A 14,673-nucleotide genomic window follows, 5' to 3' on the forward strand; every position below is an offset into this window, starting at 1 on the left:
GCGACCGCTGTCTAAGAAAAGCACAACACATCACAAAGGACACTTCTCACCCCGGACATTCTCTGTTCACACCGCTGCCTTCAGGCAGAAGATACAGAGCAATCAGAACAAGAACCAACCGTCTCAGAGACAGTTTCTACCCGATAGCAATAACAAAACTAAATGCAATCAAAAACAACCATTAATCATCATGAATGATGTATGTGAGAATGTGGCTGTTCTTATTTATTGGTTTTTTTGGGGGGTTTTTTTGGGGGTTTTTTTTACCAGTTATTTGTTATTTCTTACATTGTGTGTGAATTGTGAGACAGTTATTTTTTGTTTTTAAGCATATGCACTGACTGATGGCACCTTTTAAATTTCGTTGTCCTTGTGACAATGACAATAAAGATTTATCTTATCTATCTATCTATGGAGGATGAAGACACTTCTGCTAAAAGACTCAAAATTTGTTACATTTATAGAAACTTGTATTGACAAATATTTTGAAATGAATAAAGATGAAACGACAGCTAGTATTAGATGGGAAGCTTTTAAAGCTTATATTAGAAGAGAAATTATCAGCTATAGCAGTAATAAAAATAAACAATATAACCAAGAATTAAAATCATTAGAGAGACTAATTAAATTCAGCAAAGCAGAACTTTATCAGAGCAATGATCATACAAAATACACAAACTTAATGTTTTAAAAACCAGATATGATAAATTAACAACAGAGAAAGTGGCAAAAAACTTAATGTGGACTAAACAAGCATTTTATGATCAAGGAGAAAAGGCCAGTAAATTATTGACTTGGAGGATAAAACGGATGCAAGCTGAAAGAACAATTAACAGCATAAAATCAAAATCGGACATTTTAACCACAGACCCTTCAGAAATAAATGAAAACTTTAGAGAATTATACAAAATCTTGTATAAGTCTGAATATTCTGGAAACGAAGAAGCAAAAGCTACGTTCCTTAATCAATTAAAATTCAAAACCCTTTGGGCGTGCCGTGGTGGCGTAGCGGTTAGCGCCACCCATATTTGGAGGCCTTGAGTCCTCGACGCGGCCGTCGCGGGTTCGACTCCCGGACCCGACGATATTTGCCGTATGTCTTCCCCCCTCTCCTTCCCAGTTTCCTGTCAGCCTACTGTCGTATAAGGGACACTAGAGCCCACAAAAAAAGACCCCCTGGAGGGGTAAAAAATTCAAAACCCTTTTAGAGGAGGAGAAAACACCTCTTGATAGTCCTTTAACAATAAAAGATCTATTTGAAGCAATAGACAGCATGAATAGCGGTAAAATGCCAGGTCCTGATTCACTTTCAATATAAAACATTTAAAAATAAATTAACCCCACCACTTCTCAACATTTATGAGGAACTTGGTGAAACCTTTCTAAAATGGATACAACTACTATATACTGATCCCACAGCACAAGATTTAACCAACAGTAACATGTAAAAACCTTTTAATTTACAACAGTCAACCAGACAGGGTTGCCCTCTGTCACCACTGCTTTTTGTATTGGCAATAGAACCTTTGGTGATGGCTGTTAGAGAAAATACAGGAATATCAGGTATTAGAATTGGAGGAAGAGAACATCTCATTACCTTGTTTGCAGATCACATCATATTTTTCATAAGTAATTTTAAGATCAGTATTCCCAATTTATTAAATCTAATAAAAGAATTTAGTGAATTTTCAAGATATAAAATTAATAATTCTAAATCACAGTTAATGTTTCTTAATGAAGAAGAAAGAGAAGTCCTATTGTGGTTACCCCATTTAAAACAACTACAAAAGGTTTTACATACTTGGGCATTAAGATCACTCCATCCCTCAATGAAATAAGAGCAGCAAATTATAATCTCCTTGTGGAAAAAGTCACAGAAATGCTAAATCAATGGTCAAGTTTGCCTATATCCATGATAGGCTGAGTAAATTTATTAAAAATGACAATCTTGCCCAAATTTTTATACTATTTTCAAACACTTCCATTGCCATTGTCAGAGTTATTTTATGACAGTCTGGACAAACTATTTAACCAATTTATTTAAATAACAAGCAAGAGTCCCTTTAAAGCTACTCTATTTGCCCTATGAAGAGGTGGACTTTAAGTCCCTAATCTCAGATGGTATTATATGGATGCCCAACTAACATCAGCTACTCATTACTTTTGTCTGATAGGACCTGTAATTGGGTAGAGATTGAACAGCAATCTGCTCCAGATTTCCCCTTAAACACCTTTCTAAATTCTTCGGATATAAAGACACTAAAAAACCCCACAAAGAACCCTTTCTTAAAGAATACAATTATAACTTGGCATGCAGCACATAAACAAATGGGTGACCGTCCAGAGCTATCACAATTTACCCCTATTTGGGGTAATGAAAGGTTCACCCCAGGAAAAAATGATGGAGGATTTAAACTATGGAAAACCAAAGGCATTCAGAAAATTAAAGATCTATATGCTGATGGCATGTTGCTTACTTTCGATCAGTTATGTAAGAAGTATTTAATACCCCCCAAAACATTTTTTTAAACAATTGAAAAACTATGTCATCAAAACTGAAACGAATAGTTGACATTCCACCCTTAACAAAAATAGAAGAGGTCTGTGTTGACTTAAAAGTTAAAGGTTTTCTTTCTGTGTTCTATAATTTGTTGATGCTTTCCTCTAAGGCACAGGTGTCAAACTCCAGTCCTCAAGGGCCGCTGTCCTGCAGTCTTTAGATGTGCCACAGGTACAAAACACTGAAATGAAATGGCTTAATTACCTCCTCCTTGTGTAGATCAGTTCTCCAGAGCCTTAATGACCTAATTATTCTATTCAGGTGTGGTGCAGCAGAGGCACATGTAAAAGTTGCAGGACACCGGCCCTTGAGGACTGGAGTTCGACACCCCTGCTCTAAGGACTCAACAATTGACAAGTTAGACGCTTAGAGAAGAGATTCTCTTGAAGATATAGATGAGGAAGACTGGAATCAGGCTTGCTTAAAAGGACAAAAACAAACAATAAACACGTTTAACAATAAATGTGTTTAGTGTTAAACACGTTTTAAACTTCTGCAATATAAATGGCTAATGAGAACCTATAAAACACCAGTTAGGCTTCATCATATGTCCTGTGATATTCCAGATACTTGCACTAAATGTTTATTTGAAAAAGGAACTCTTCTTCATTGTTTGTGGGAATGTCTTAAAATCCAGAAGTTTTGGAAGGATGTTATTAGGTGTCTATCTGAATTGTTTAAGGTTAAAGTCCCATTAGAGGTTAAAATCTGGGTTCTAGGAATATACCCAGTGGAATTTAAACAATCACACACTAAAACTAAATTGACAGACTATGGACTTCTTCAAGCCAGAAGATCTATTGCATTGTGCTGGAGGAGCATGGACGCCCCCTCCCTGGGCCTCTGGAAGAAAGAAATTGCAAATTTGCTCGGACTGGAAAAACTAACATACATTGCCAACATTGTAAACAACGGGACTTTGAGAACCTCTGGGAGTCATATGGACTGAAGGCGGAGCTTATTAATGGATGTCTTGGATACAATTTCTGTTCATATATTGTCTTGTTATTTTTCTCTGTCTTAATCTAAAGGGTTTTGTATATTTTTGGAACTAAACAAATGCAGGTTTGAATGGTGAGTGTGTGAGTGAATGTAAGTGTGTATAAGTACATGTTTACAATGTTAAGTTTGTTTGTACGTTTGTTGTGTCAAAAAAGAGACACAACAAACTTACAAACAAAATATATTGAAAAAAAAAAGTCCACCGATTCTTCACCGTCCTTAGAAGTAAAACCTCTGGCAAAAATACAGACGTGAGGAGGAAGACACACTTTCCAGACTGAACAATTTCAGTGAAGTTAAATAGGAGCGATTTAAAAAGAAAATGTATCGGTGACATTCAGTGACACTGACACACCGACAGACCCATTCTGTCTGTATATCAGACAGAATGGGTCAGAAGAGGAACACTGCAGACCCGTCAGAACCTAAAGAACCAGACATCAGAGTCTCTTCATCCCTCAATCATCTCCTGAGACTGAAAAATATAAATGGCAATTTAAAGAACAAATTATACTGATAGATTATTGGTAAATAAATAAATATTGTGAAGAGAAATATTTTCTACATTACTTTGTTAGGACTTTCTATGTAGGAAAAATGTTGATATATTTTATAAATAGAGTGTTTTGAGGTCAATATTATTTCACTATTATTTTATTTATGTGGGTTGCCAGTTTGGATAACCTGACTTCCTAACAAGCTATAAGAATGAAGGAAAACATGCTAACAAAATGCCTCAGACCTGCAGCCCATAGGCTGTTCTAGAGTCTGGTGGAAGTGGCTCTTTGGCTCACTTATATGTTAAATGATAAAATATTGGCCTATTTTTTGTTTCATTCCTTTTTAATTGCTTTCTAGGTTGCAATTTATTCACATATATGTACATATATTATTATTGATACTTTAATTAAAGATGAATTGTATAAGTTTATGTGTGTATCAAACCAATTAGTCCTCAGTGTCCCTACAGCCCTTAGACTCAAAAAGGTTGGTGACCCTTGTTCTAGGACCTGGCAGGGGGACACTTGAGTTTAAATGTCTTTACTCAATATTTCTACAGTGGTGTTGTGATGTATCTCATGAGTCAGTAACTGTTATCCAACAAGCAGATCATTTAAATTAAAGTTTCATTTCTATTGTGGTTTGACTGCTGTATTTTTAAACCTACTTAACACAAAATTAATGTCATTCAGCTGTGAGGATGGAGAAACAGAAAAGAAGATGACAGAGGAAGAATCAGGACAGACAGGGGAAAGCAACAAGTTGGTCTAATATTAGGTGGAAATGAGGGAATAGCTACTTAATCCCAAGCATTATTTTTTAAACGTTATTTTTAAAAATTGTATTAAGATCTGTAATTTTGTACAACTAATACATAATGCTTTTTTGACCATATGACTTAGTGGAGAACACCAAAGACGAGGGGTGAAGAAGACAGACGTGAGGTCAGTGATAGAGGAGACAAGTGATGACATCAGGAAGGAATAATAACATTAGGGAGGCAACAAAAAAAACTAAATACCATGATGGCTTGAATTTAATTATTATATTTTATAACTGCACAAATAAGGGAGACCTGTATGGACATATTAAACCTGGGGAAAGGGGGGGTGGGGGGGTAACATGTTTGCATAGACCTCAGAAAGTATGTAGTTGCGCCCCTGGGTTTTGGTCAAGTTAAAGTCACAGTTAGACCTTCAAGTAAGTGGGATAAAGTTTTGTCTTATATGAGCCGTCATCTTACATGGGTCAGTGAACTGATTGCAGCTTTCTATCAGATCATAGATTATCAATCTATAAAACGTTTGACCTGCCGATTTCGATTTTAGCCAGTGCCATTTTACTTATTGAAATGTCGCTAAATATAGGAAGAAAGTCACTGAGTTGGTAGCAGTGGGGTCACTATTGATACTACAAGCTTTAGTCAAACCTCTCACTGCAGAGCAGAAGAGGAAAGTGGCTGATTTATAGACTTTGGCTGAAGTAGAAAGATCAGAGGATGAGATCGTCTTCACGTAAATATCAACCGATCTCCCAAAATTGAGGAAATCGGCACGAAATTGGCTCGATTTTGTGTTGGTAGTAAAAATATTGTAGAGGTAGTAAAAAAGGTAGTAAAAAGTAATAAATTCAACTCTGAGATTCCTGTATAAACCCTGAACTCTGCTAGAGTTCAGGGTTTTACAACTAATATATAATGCTTTATGGATTATACAAGAATGTAATTATGTCCATAGAAAGACTTTATATCCATGTCAAATAAAGTGCTCTTCATCAAAGTTGCAGTTTAAAAATAAATCTTGTAATCATTTCTTATGTTGAGCATTTCCACGTTTCAGCTACAACGTCCACTATTTAGTGAAAATGTGTCTCTATTCATTTTTTAATGGATTTTTAAATGGTATTAATTGTAACTGTTTTCTAACAATTCAAATGTTTACTTACTTTTTTAAGTTCTGTAATTCACAGGAACTTGCATAATTATCCTTATTCTTGTTATTATGGCAAACACCCCAAAATGTGTTCATTGTTGCAAATATGTAAAAAAATATATATTTTTCATAAAAGCTACATACTGCAACTTTTATAAAATAAAACAAATATACTTTGAAAAATAAGAGTTCAAGCCAGGGACCAAAAAACCAAGATGGGAATCTTTTGTTCAGGATCTGACAAAGAGAGAATTAATACAGGAGGCTAACAACTGGTTAGGCTGACACATTGTTCCCCAGATGTTGAGAGAGCTAACAGTTGTGATCATAATAGCTGTGTTCGTTTCACCTGATGCCAATGTAAACACGACTCACTCTCTCCTTCTAAAGACCATTAAAGAATAGCAGCAGGGGACCTGAGTCCCACTTTGAAACCCTTCAGTATCACTCTTCTGCTCTTCCAGCCCTGCCCCCGGCCGGCCGGTCAGCCAGCCAGCCGGCCGGCCCCCTGCCCCACCTGGGTCCTGCACCACTCCATTCATTGTACAGGAGCATGATATCAGATAGGTGCTCCTGGCAGTGAACCCCAAGAAAGCTATTAAGATGTCCAAAGAAAGGCAGCTTAAAATAAAACTTAGCAGTAAAAGAAGGGCTTAGCAGTAAAAACTGCTTCTAGTTTCCCTCTTTTGCCTTCAGACCTTTAATTCCTTCACCTTACACACATCAAGACCAAGACTAAAAACAGCCTAATGTGTTCTTTTTCATCCAATTTCCACATCCTTTGAAACACAGTCAGTAGATAAACATCTCTGATCCCATGTGGTTATAAACAAAGCAAAAAGGCCTCTTGACATATTTCCACTATTAAAGAGACCAAATTGCAGGCCTAGCAGCAGAGCATACAGAGGCCTTATATAGTCACAGCAAACTCATCCTCATGCTGGAATGGCCCGAGGCAACCTCTCCAAAAAGCCAATACAGCTGATGAGTTTTAGAAGCAAAAAAGGAAAACAGTGTTCAGAATCCTGAGCTCACAAGGGAAATATGTGAAGAACAGCAGAGTTTACTGTTTGTGAACAAAATTATTTGAGAAAGAGAGTAAGTGAGAATGTGACATGAGAAAGAAACTGAAAGCACAGGGAATAGTAGGCAAAAAGCACTACTTAAAAAAAACATTCAAATCCAAAAGTCAAAAGTGTGGTCCACTATGTAAACTACTTCTAAACTGGGAGGAATCTGGGCAAACGTGATGATTTGCTGGCTTAGCTTTTCAAATTCTATAACCTGGCCTACATGTCCCATGACTTCGTGGGAAGTATTGCTATGAAATGCAGGCCTGTATGACCTGCATTCTTCTTGCATTTTTGTTTCTCTTTTGGACAGGATGTGGTTATTGACATTTATTTTACTACGCTTTTTATGTGACAGATCATCTAATTACAGCACCTTTGTGAAATAAAAAGAAAAACATACATTCTTTTGAAAATGTTTGGAGAATAAAAATAAGAAAAAGACATCTGATACTCATGAAGTAACTGGAGCTATGGGATGGAGACAAGTGAATTGAAAAGTTACTCAGAACGTTTGCTGAAACTTGAAGTTGAGTTTAGCAACTATGGTTGAGATGCAGCAGTTTTATCCTCTAATATAAGTAAGTCTTGCCCAGAAAAGATTACACTGCAATGATCCAGTTCTTCCATCATGAAGTTAGAAAGACTTCACTAACATAGCTGCTCTAACATAACTTCTTCTGGTGCTCTTTAGCACCACAAGTCTCTCATGCAAACTGTTCGTCTTCCTTGAAAACTGTGTCCTTTCCTCGTTTTCCCTAAACCACACACACACACGCACACACAGGGGGCTCTCTCATAGTTCTATAAATGCAATTGTGGTTTGCTGAAGCCAGCTGCTGCCTCCATGTTCTGTTCAGCATCATACTCACCCCATGGCAGTGGACAGAAGTCCTCGTGGCTCTACCAAAGGAGTTTTCCTCCTGAGAGGTCTCCTCACTGTTTTCTCTCACTTTAGTTGCTTCTTTATCTGGAACTTCACAAGGTTTTCTAAATAATTTAAATGTGCTTCAGGTAGGCAGAGGTGGCATGACTATTAGAACCAGTCTCATGCTGGGAGCCTCTCAGTCTCTGTGGTTATACCTCAGTTCCCTTCAATAATCTGTGCTTTTCCCTCATCTCTCCTCCTCCTTCTCCTCCGTAGCTGGGAGACTGCTGGCCTCCAGGGAGGCTGTCCACTCTGAGACCCTCTCCTCCCCTTCTCCTCAGGAGCAGGGATATCTTGGTAGCTAATGTACTTCAAAAACCAAATCTAATTAGTGACAGACAACAATGAATTGTAGAAAATATCTGTTATTTTGCGATATAGGGGAGCAGCTATACAAATAGTCCTAGAAATTGCAGGATGACCAAGAACTGTAGACTCCTGTTTATTCATAGATTTATCTGTAGAATGTAACTCCCAAGACATTTAAGGATTATTTGCCAATTTGTGAAATTTTTATAGATTATATCTGAAATATCTGAAAGAAAATGCAGCTTGGGATACTGAAGTACTTTGGCGCAATACTACTTGACATGCTATTGGCTGCTGTTTGCAAAGCATTTTGTTTGGCGCTGATTGGCTGTATCCTCAAAGGTGGAGATGAGGACAACCATGGATGTTAGCATATCTGGTAGTGCTAAGATGTTTTCCACTGTAGGTATTAATGTATATAAAGGTATATTTGGTGTAAACTGAACTATAAAAAATAGTCAATTGACATGACGCCGGCTCCACTTCCAGGTGAATGTAGAGCAAACCTCCAAACCAACTGTGTTCTAGTGGTGGAGGCAGTCGAATTCAATGCGCTACTCGAGAAAATTTTAAATTTTTCAATTTTTGCCTTAAAAGCTCACACTGTACCATAGATGACAGGCAAGAAAATTTTCCAAGAAGTCGTACATCAGGTCTGTAAGGTTATTTGTGGGAATGTTATGTGCTTTGGGCACATTATAATTATTAATAATTTCTTATATTTTGTTATTACCTAATATTTGATCACTTAAAAGCAGCTGAACAAAAGAAAGTTTCAAGAAAAAGGTTTTAAATAAAAAGGACGCCTGAACTCTCATTCATGTATCAGTGTCCTCAAATATACTGTGCCCTTTTTTAGACCCAACAGGGAAACAACAGAGAATTCAAGTTTTCAGTCACCGAAAGAAAGAGGGACACAGTCTTGCTGGATGTGAGTGAAAATTTTGTCGGATGCATTTTGCATGTACAAAGTATACTTTTATTGATCTAGTTTGGGCCCCTGTTACTTCATCTGACTGTTTGTTAGCTTAGCCCCCCACACACACTCACACATACTTGTAACTGCAATATTAAAATAAGTAAAGAAATTGATCCTCAAGCATATAGTTTCATCCCCAAGTCGAGTTCCTGATAATAACTTCTGGTCCCTAAACCAGAGTGCAAATCTCAAAGTAGCTGTCTACAGTCCTTGATTGTTTCATAAAATATCTCTGCAGAGGGAAAAACCACACACAACAGTACAAACAAGAAGACTTCTCCTATATTTACAGAAATTACTGCCTATTTATATAGCGGTACAACTATTTCTATCTCCTCCCTTTACAAAATGGGGGATTTATTACCATTTCTAGTGGCAAATCATAAACAGTTGTGTTTCAGAAGATTCCACACAGTGTCACATAGGACAATCCTATTCTATTGACTTTCTACCTTTGAAGAGATTGGGCTGACAACCTGTGGACTGAAAGGCAATAGCTATGTGCAGCATTACCATTTGACTGGAGGGATGAAGCAGTCAATACAACAAAACTACATTCTTCAATACTCCATTAACTTCACAAGATCAGGTTCATTTTTTGTCACTTTAGTAGCCATCGTCTTATTCTAAGTTGCCTCCATCTTGTTTGTCATCCTTTTGGCATCATCTGCTAGTTTGCTTGGAGGTTAGCCTAGCTTCACACACTGACACAAACACACATACCAATGACCAATGGTGAACATGATCATAACTAGCTTTGTTATTAAAATAACATCCATGTGTTTGGATGTTGTTTTGTTTGAAGTAAAATTTAGTGATAGTGAGTTTGTGTGTTTGCACACTTCATGTTTCAAACACAACCACTCCAGCTTTTGTATATTTGGCAGGTGTGCTTGTTCAGAGAGTGACCACCTGCAGTACTCTGTCTTTGATAGCAGTAGATTAAAGCACAGCAAACAACACCTGCTTCAAAAGGTCACAGAGGGTTCATGGATTCAAAGAACCTCTGAAAGGAAATGCCAGTCAGATATTTTATCTCAGGCTCCCATCTTTCTTTTTTATAAAACAACAACTTTTGTTGAGACACAGTAAGACAGAAACTTCTGAATCGCATCTATTTTATTCTATTACCAAAATTATGTATTTTTGGTAATATATAAGAAATTGATTTATTTTCAATATCCTTGCTAATCATTGCTTCATGTTCCCATGTCAGAACAACCATAAAAAAGAATAGGACATGTTTGTTTTCCAAATCTGATTTAAATTATGCAAATAGCTGTGCAGTCAGATTGAATAATGTTTTCAATAACCAAATAATCGAACATTTACTAATGCTAAACTAAAACTTTTTCAAAGAGCATTGCTTAAAGCAAAGTGTTGAGTTTTTGAAGCAGTAGAAAAAACCTAGAACTGCACTGAAATACATTGTAAGTCGATCTTGTTGCTCTGGATGAAAACTGTCAACAGGAGCATACATGAGTGAAGACAGGTCAGGACACTGCAATGTAAAAACTGCTGGGTCAGAAATCTAGGCCTAGATCTAACAGACATGGGTGGGTAGAAGACACCCATATAGTTAGTTATGTCTAATAACTAACTATAACTAGAGTTAGTTATTACTTGCTGTAGACGTGCAGACATTTTTAACTTTACACACAGAGTACATTGTGGAGGTATCACAATCAATCAATAAAAACTTCCCATCTAAGTATCATCTCTGACATGAACACTGAACTAAGACATCACTCATTAGCCAGGAGCTGACAGCGCATTGAAGAGTTATGGACAGGATGCCTTGGGATTTCTGGGGTTAAGAGTGTCAGCAAGCAGAAGGGATAAGAAAACTCTTCATTCAGAGTGTTACCGACTTCTGATCACTTCAACTGGAGAAATGTTTCCTGATTTCAAAACTTTGGTTAAGTCCAGTCTCCAATACAGCATCAGAGCATAAATTCAGACATTTGATTATATACAAGTGGCCACAGAATCCAGGTCCATGTGGACCAGAAGTAAATAGTGACTTTGTCAGGACACTGTATGGTGAAACATTCATAATTATGTGCATTCATTTAATTCCACTCTTTATGTGTACTGGGGTCACAGTCAGGGGTTGTTGTCACAGTGGAGAAGAAGTTACAGGTATTCATCTGGTTGATGTATGATGCCACAATGTTGATTCTCTGTTCAGCTTGTTGAATATTAACTAACCTGAATGGAAATTTAATGTAATTAAATTTGTCTTCTTTTTTTTTTAAATGACAAGTAACAACAGATTGTGATGGAATTTTTTTGAAGTCGTCAGTCAAAATGACAGAAATCGAAAAAGTCTATCGATATACCTCCTACAGACTTTGAGGTTGTGATATGTATTGGCTTGCAGATTTCTTTGTTATTTGTTAATTTATTTTCCTTTTTACGGTGGGTTCATGCAGGTTTTTGGATCAAACTTATTTAATTTTCTGATATACTTTTGTATAGATAGAGATTCTCCAGAAGAAGAGCCTTTCACCAGGACCAGGATGGGGACAGTTTTTCAACACCTTTTGGATTTTATTGTCACTGACAGCTTTATTGTGCCTGAGGCAGTAGAAGTCAATGACAGTGCAAAGCTGGTCTGTGAGGCTGGCCCACCTAAGTTGAAGCATTCTTCCTGTCCCCACCAACTAAACAGAAGTCTCTGAGAAAAGACAGAAAGTAAGTCTGAGGAGTAAACAGACACTTCCTGCAGAACAAGTACAAGAACAGGATTTGTGTTCACCTGTATAGGAACAACTTTACTGATTTACAACAGCAGCTAAAATAATCTGTAACAGTTTGAAAAGATATACAATAAACAAAGTTTAATTATTGTGATCTCAAAAATGTTTTTCCTGTACATTCAAAACGGGTTTAGAAATATAAATCTGACAGAAATTCTCATTATGTTCAGCTAACCGTATTTTTCGAACTATAAGTCGCTACTATTTTCCCACGCTTTGAACCATGTGGCCCGGTGCAGCTTTTCTGTGGATTTTTATTTAGTCGCCACGGCGCTCTTTAGCGGGAAGTGAATCATTGAAAGTCAAAATTGGAAATCAAAGACGAAAGGGCTAATTTTCCCATGTCTTTTTCCCAAGACATGGGAAAAATGTCTTGTTATAAGTGAAATAATCTGCCAGTGGAACTAGTAATTTTGATCAATATTAAGGAATTTTTGACTAAAAACAAACTTGCTGAAAAGATCCTTGTAAGTTACTTTTGTCTTATTTCAAGTGTACTGAGATACTTGCATTAGAAAGTAGATAAAAATACTTGGTAAGATTTTATGTTTTTGAAGTGTGATGAAATCTTGGATGCTATTGTTACTGCAATTTAAAACTCAGTTTTCCAGCTAAAACATTAGATTAACTTCAACAAGGTATCAGAATAGGACCCAGTATTCACTAGTATATTGGATCCTGGCTTTACTGTTCAAATCAAATCAAATTTAATTTGTTAAAAGACTTGATGATTTGCATCTAAACAAAAACCTGGATGGGGGATTCGTATTTATAAAACCACTAAACTGTTCCTTTCATTGGTTAAAGAGGAACGCTTCTTTTATGTCTCCTTTCATCGCTAAAAGCAGCTCATTAGATCTCCCCTTTTCCTTAAACTACGTGTCACTTTGTTCTGTTCTGCTGTTTTGATGTTTCAATATAAAACCTGCTACTGTTGAAGTGAAAAAGGTCCAATATTTCACATTTCACTGAATGTCTAATTAAAGCATTGTTTTCATTCTCACTTCATTTCCATTTCATAGAAGAGAATGCTCTCACATACAGATCTTCCTTTATCTGTTTAGCATTTAAATCATCCACCTTTATGTGGCAATTCTATGCTTTAGTGGCCTTATGTCTCATCTTTTGTGACTTTCCTCTGCTAGATTTTTTCCTAATTAGTTTTTTCCTCCCATCTAGTGACCCTTTCCTTTTATAATGTAAGGACTTTTTCCATTATTCACAATGAATCTAAAAGTTACTCAAAGTATTTAACATCACAGTTTCAAATGAAGTAATTCATTTTAATTGTTCTTTATCACAAGGGGACATCAAAACCAACTGAAAACAGATATTTTTAAAGTAGTTTCAGTTCTAGCTGTTCATGACACAGGACATTCAGATGAAATTTAGTGTGCTGAAGTAAAACAGCATGGGAATAGCTGAAGGGGAAAAGTAAAAGAATTTAAAACAAATTTAAAGAATTTAAAATGAAATAATCTGCCAATTACTAGCAGTGATTTTGATAGTTATTTTGACTTGATCAGAAACCTACTAGTTTTCATGTTTTGTGTGATCTGTTGGATCTTACTTTGTTTTGGAGTTTAATTTGATTCTAGTTTTATTATTATTTTGTGAGTTTCTTTTTTTTATTAGATCAGTCTTGTTTCTGTTTTTTCAGTTCAGTTCTTTCTAGTTTATTAGGTTTATTTCTTGTGTTTAGTTATTCTTAGTTATGTTTTCTATGCTTAGGTTTGTTTTACTATTCAAATCTAATCAAATTTATTTGAGTAGCACATTTCAGCAACAAGGCAGTTCAAAATGTTTTACATCATAAAAACACAAAAATCAATAAAACACACATTTTCCAAGTACCGTCATTACACATCAAAATGTTGGTCAATGTTTCATTTTTTATGATTCCAAAGCAACTCTTAGCAGGAGGGTTTTTAGTCGAGATTTAAAGGAAGTCAGTGTTTCAGCTGTTTTGCAGTTCTCTTGAAGTTTGTTCCAGATTTGTGGTGCATAGAAGCTGAATGCTGCTTCTCCATGTTTGGTTCTGGTTCTGGGGATGCAGAGCAGAACCAGAACCAGAAGATCTGAGAGGTCTGAAAGGTTGATATATACGGTTGATATATATGCATGTATGCATTTGGCTGTGAATATGTATGTGTGTAAGTGTATATATGCACATGTACATGTGTATGTGTTTTTTCACTATGTTTTACTATTGGAGGTGTTCTGCATGTGTTCTTTGTTCCTGAAAACATGCATCTTAAAGTTGATGGTGTAAACAATTTGTTTATGCGAAACACTTTTGCACCCTGGAATATGTCAACACCTTTGTTCAATAAGAAAAAATATCAATAAAAATATGAAAAAAAATACTTGGTAAATTTTTCTGGTTTTGCAGTGTACCATGACATACCTCCTTCTTGTTTGCCTGCTCCGTTGCCTAGCTACCCGTGCCTGTCTATCATTAAGAAGCAGTCCTCACTGGGTCTGCAATATTCTCTCAGTAAATTAGTGACACAGTTTAGGGAAAGAAGTTAGGAAATTATTAAGGTGATTATATTCAAATTGAGTTTTACTTTTATTTCGCAATCATTGATAATTAAACTGTTTGTCATTTACCCCTGCTAAACGCTTGCT

General features: G+C 36.3%; 1 protein-coding gene across 1 annotated transcript in view; it reads right to left on the reverse strand.

Annotated features, from left to right (window-relative positions):
* pde5ab (phosphodiesterase 5A, cGMP-specific, b) overlaps positions 1-8,242 on the reverse strand; it is a 144,245-nt gene extending 136,003 nt beyond the window's left edge. The window contains exon 1 of the mRNA XM_032582677.1: positions 7,937-8,242. Within this exon, the coding sequence (XP_032438568.1) occupies positions 7,937-7,941 (5 nt within the window). The 5' untranslated portion in view covers positions 7,942-8,242. The remainder of the gene's footprint in view (positions 1-7,936) is intronic.
* Between the last annotated feature and the right edge of the window lie 6,431 nt (positions 8,243-14,673).

The sequence above is a fragment of the Xiphophorus hellerii genome, chromosome 14, assembly GCF_003331165.1.
Source record: "Xiphophorus hellerii strain 12219 chromosome 14, Xiphophorus_hellerii-4.1, whole genome shotgun sequence".
In the NCBI taxonomy this organism is placed as follows: domain Eukaryota; kingdom Metazoa; phylum Chordata; class Actinopteri; order Cyprinodontiformes; family Poeciliidae; genus Xiphophorus; species Xiphophorus hellerii.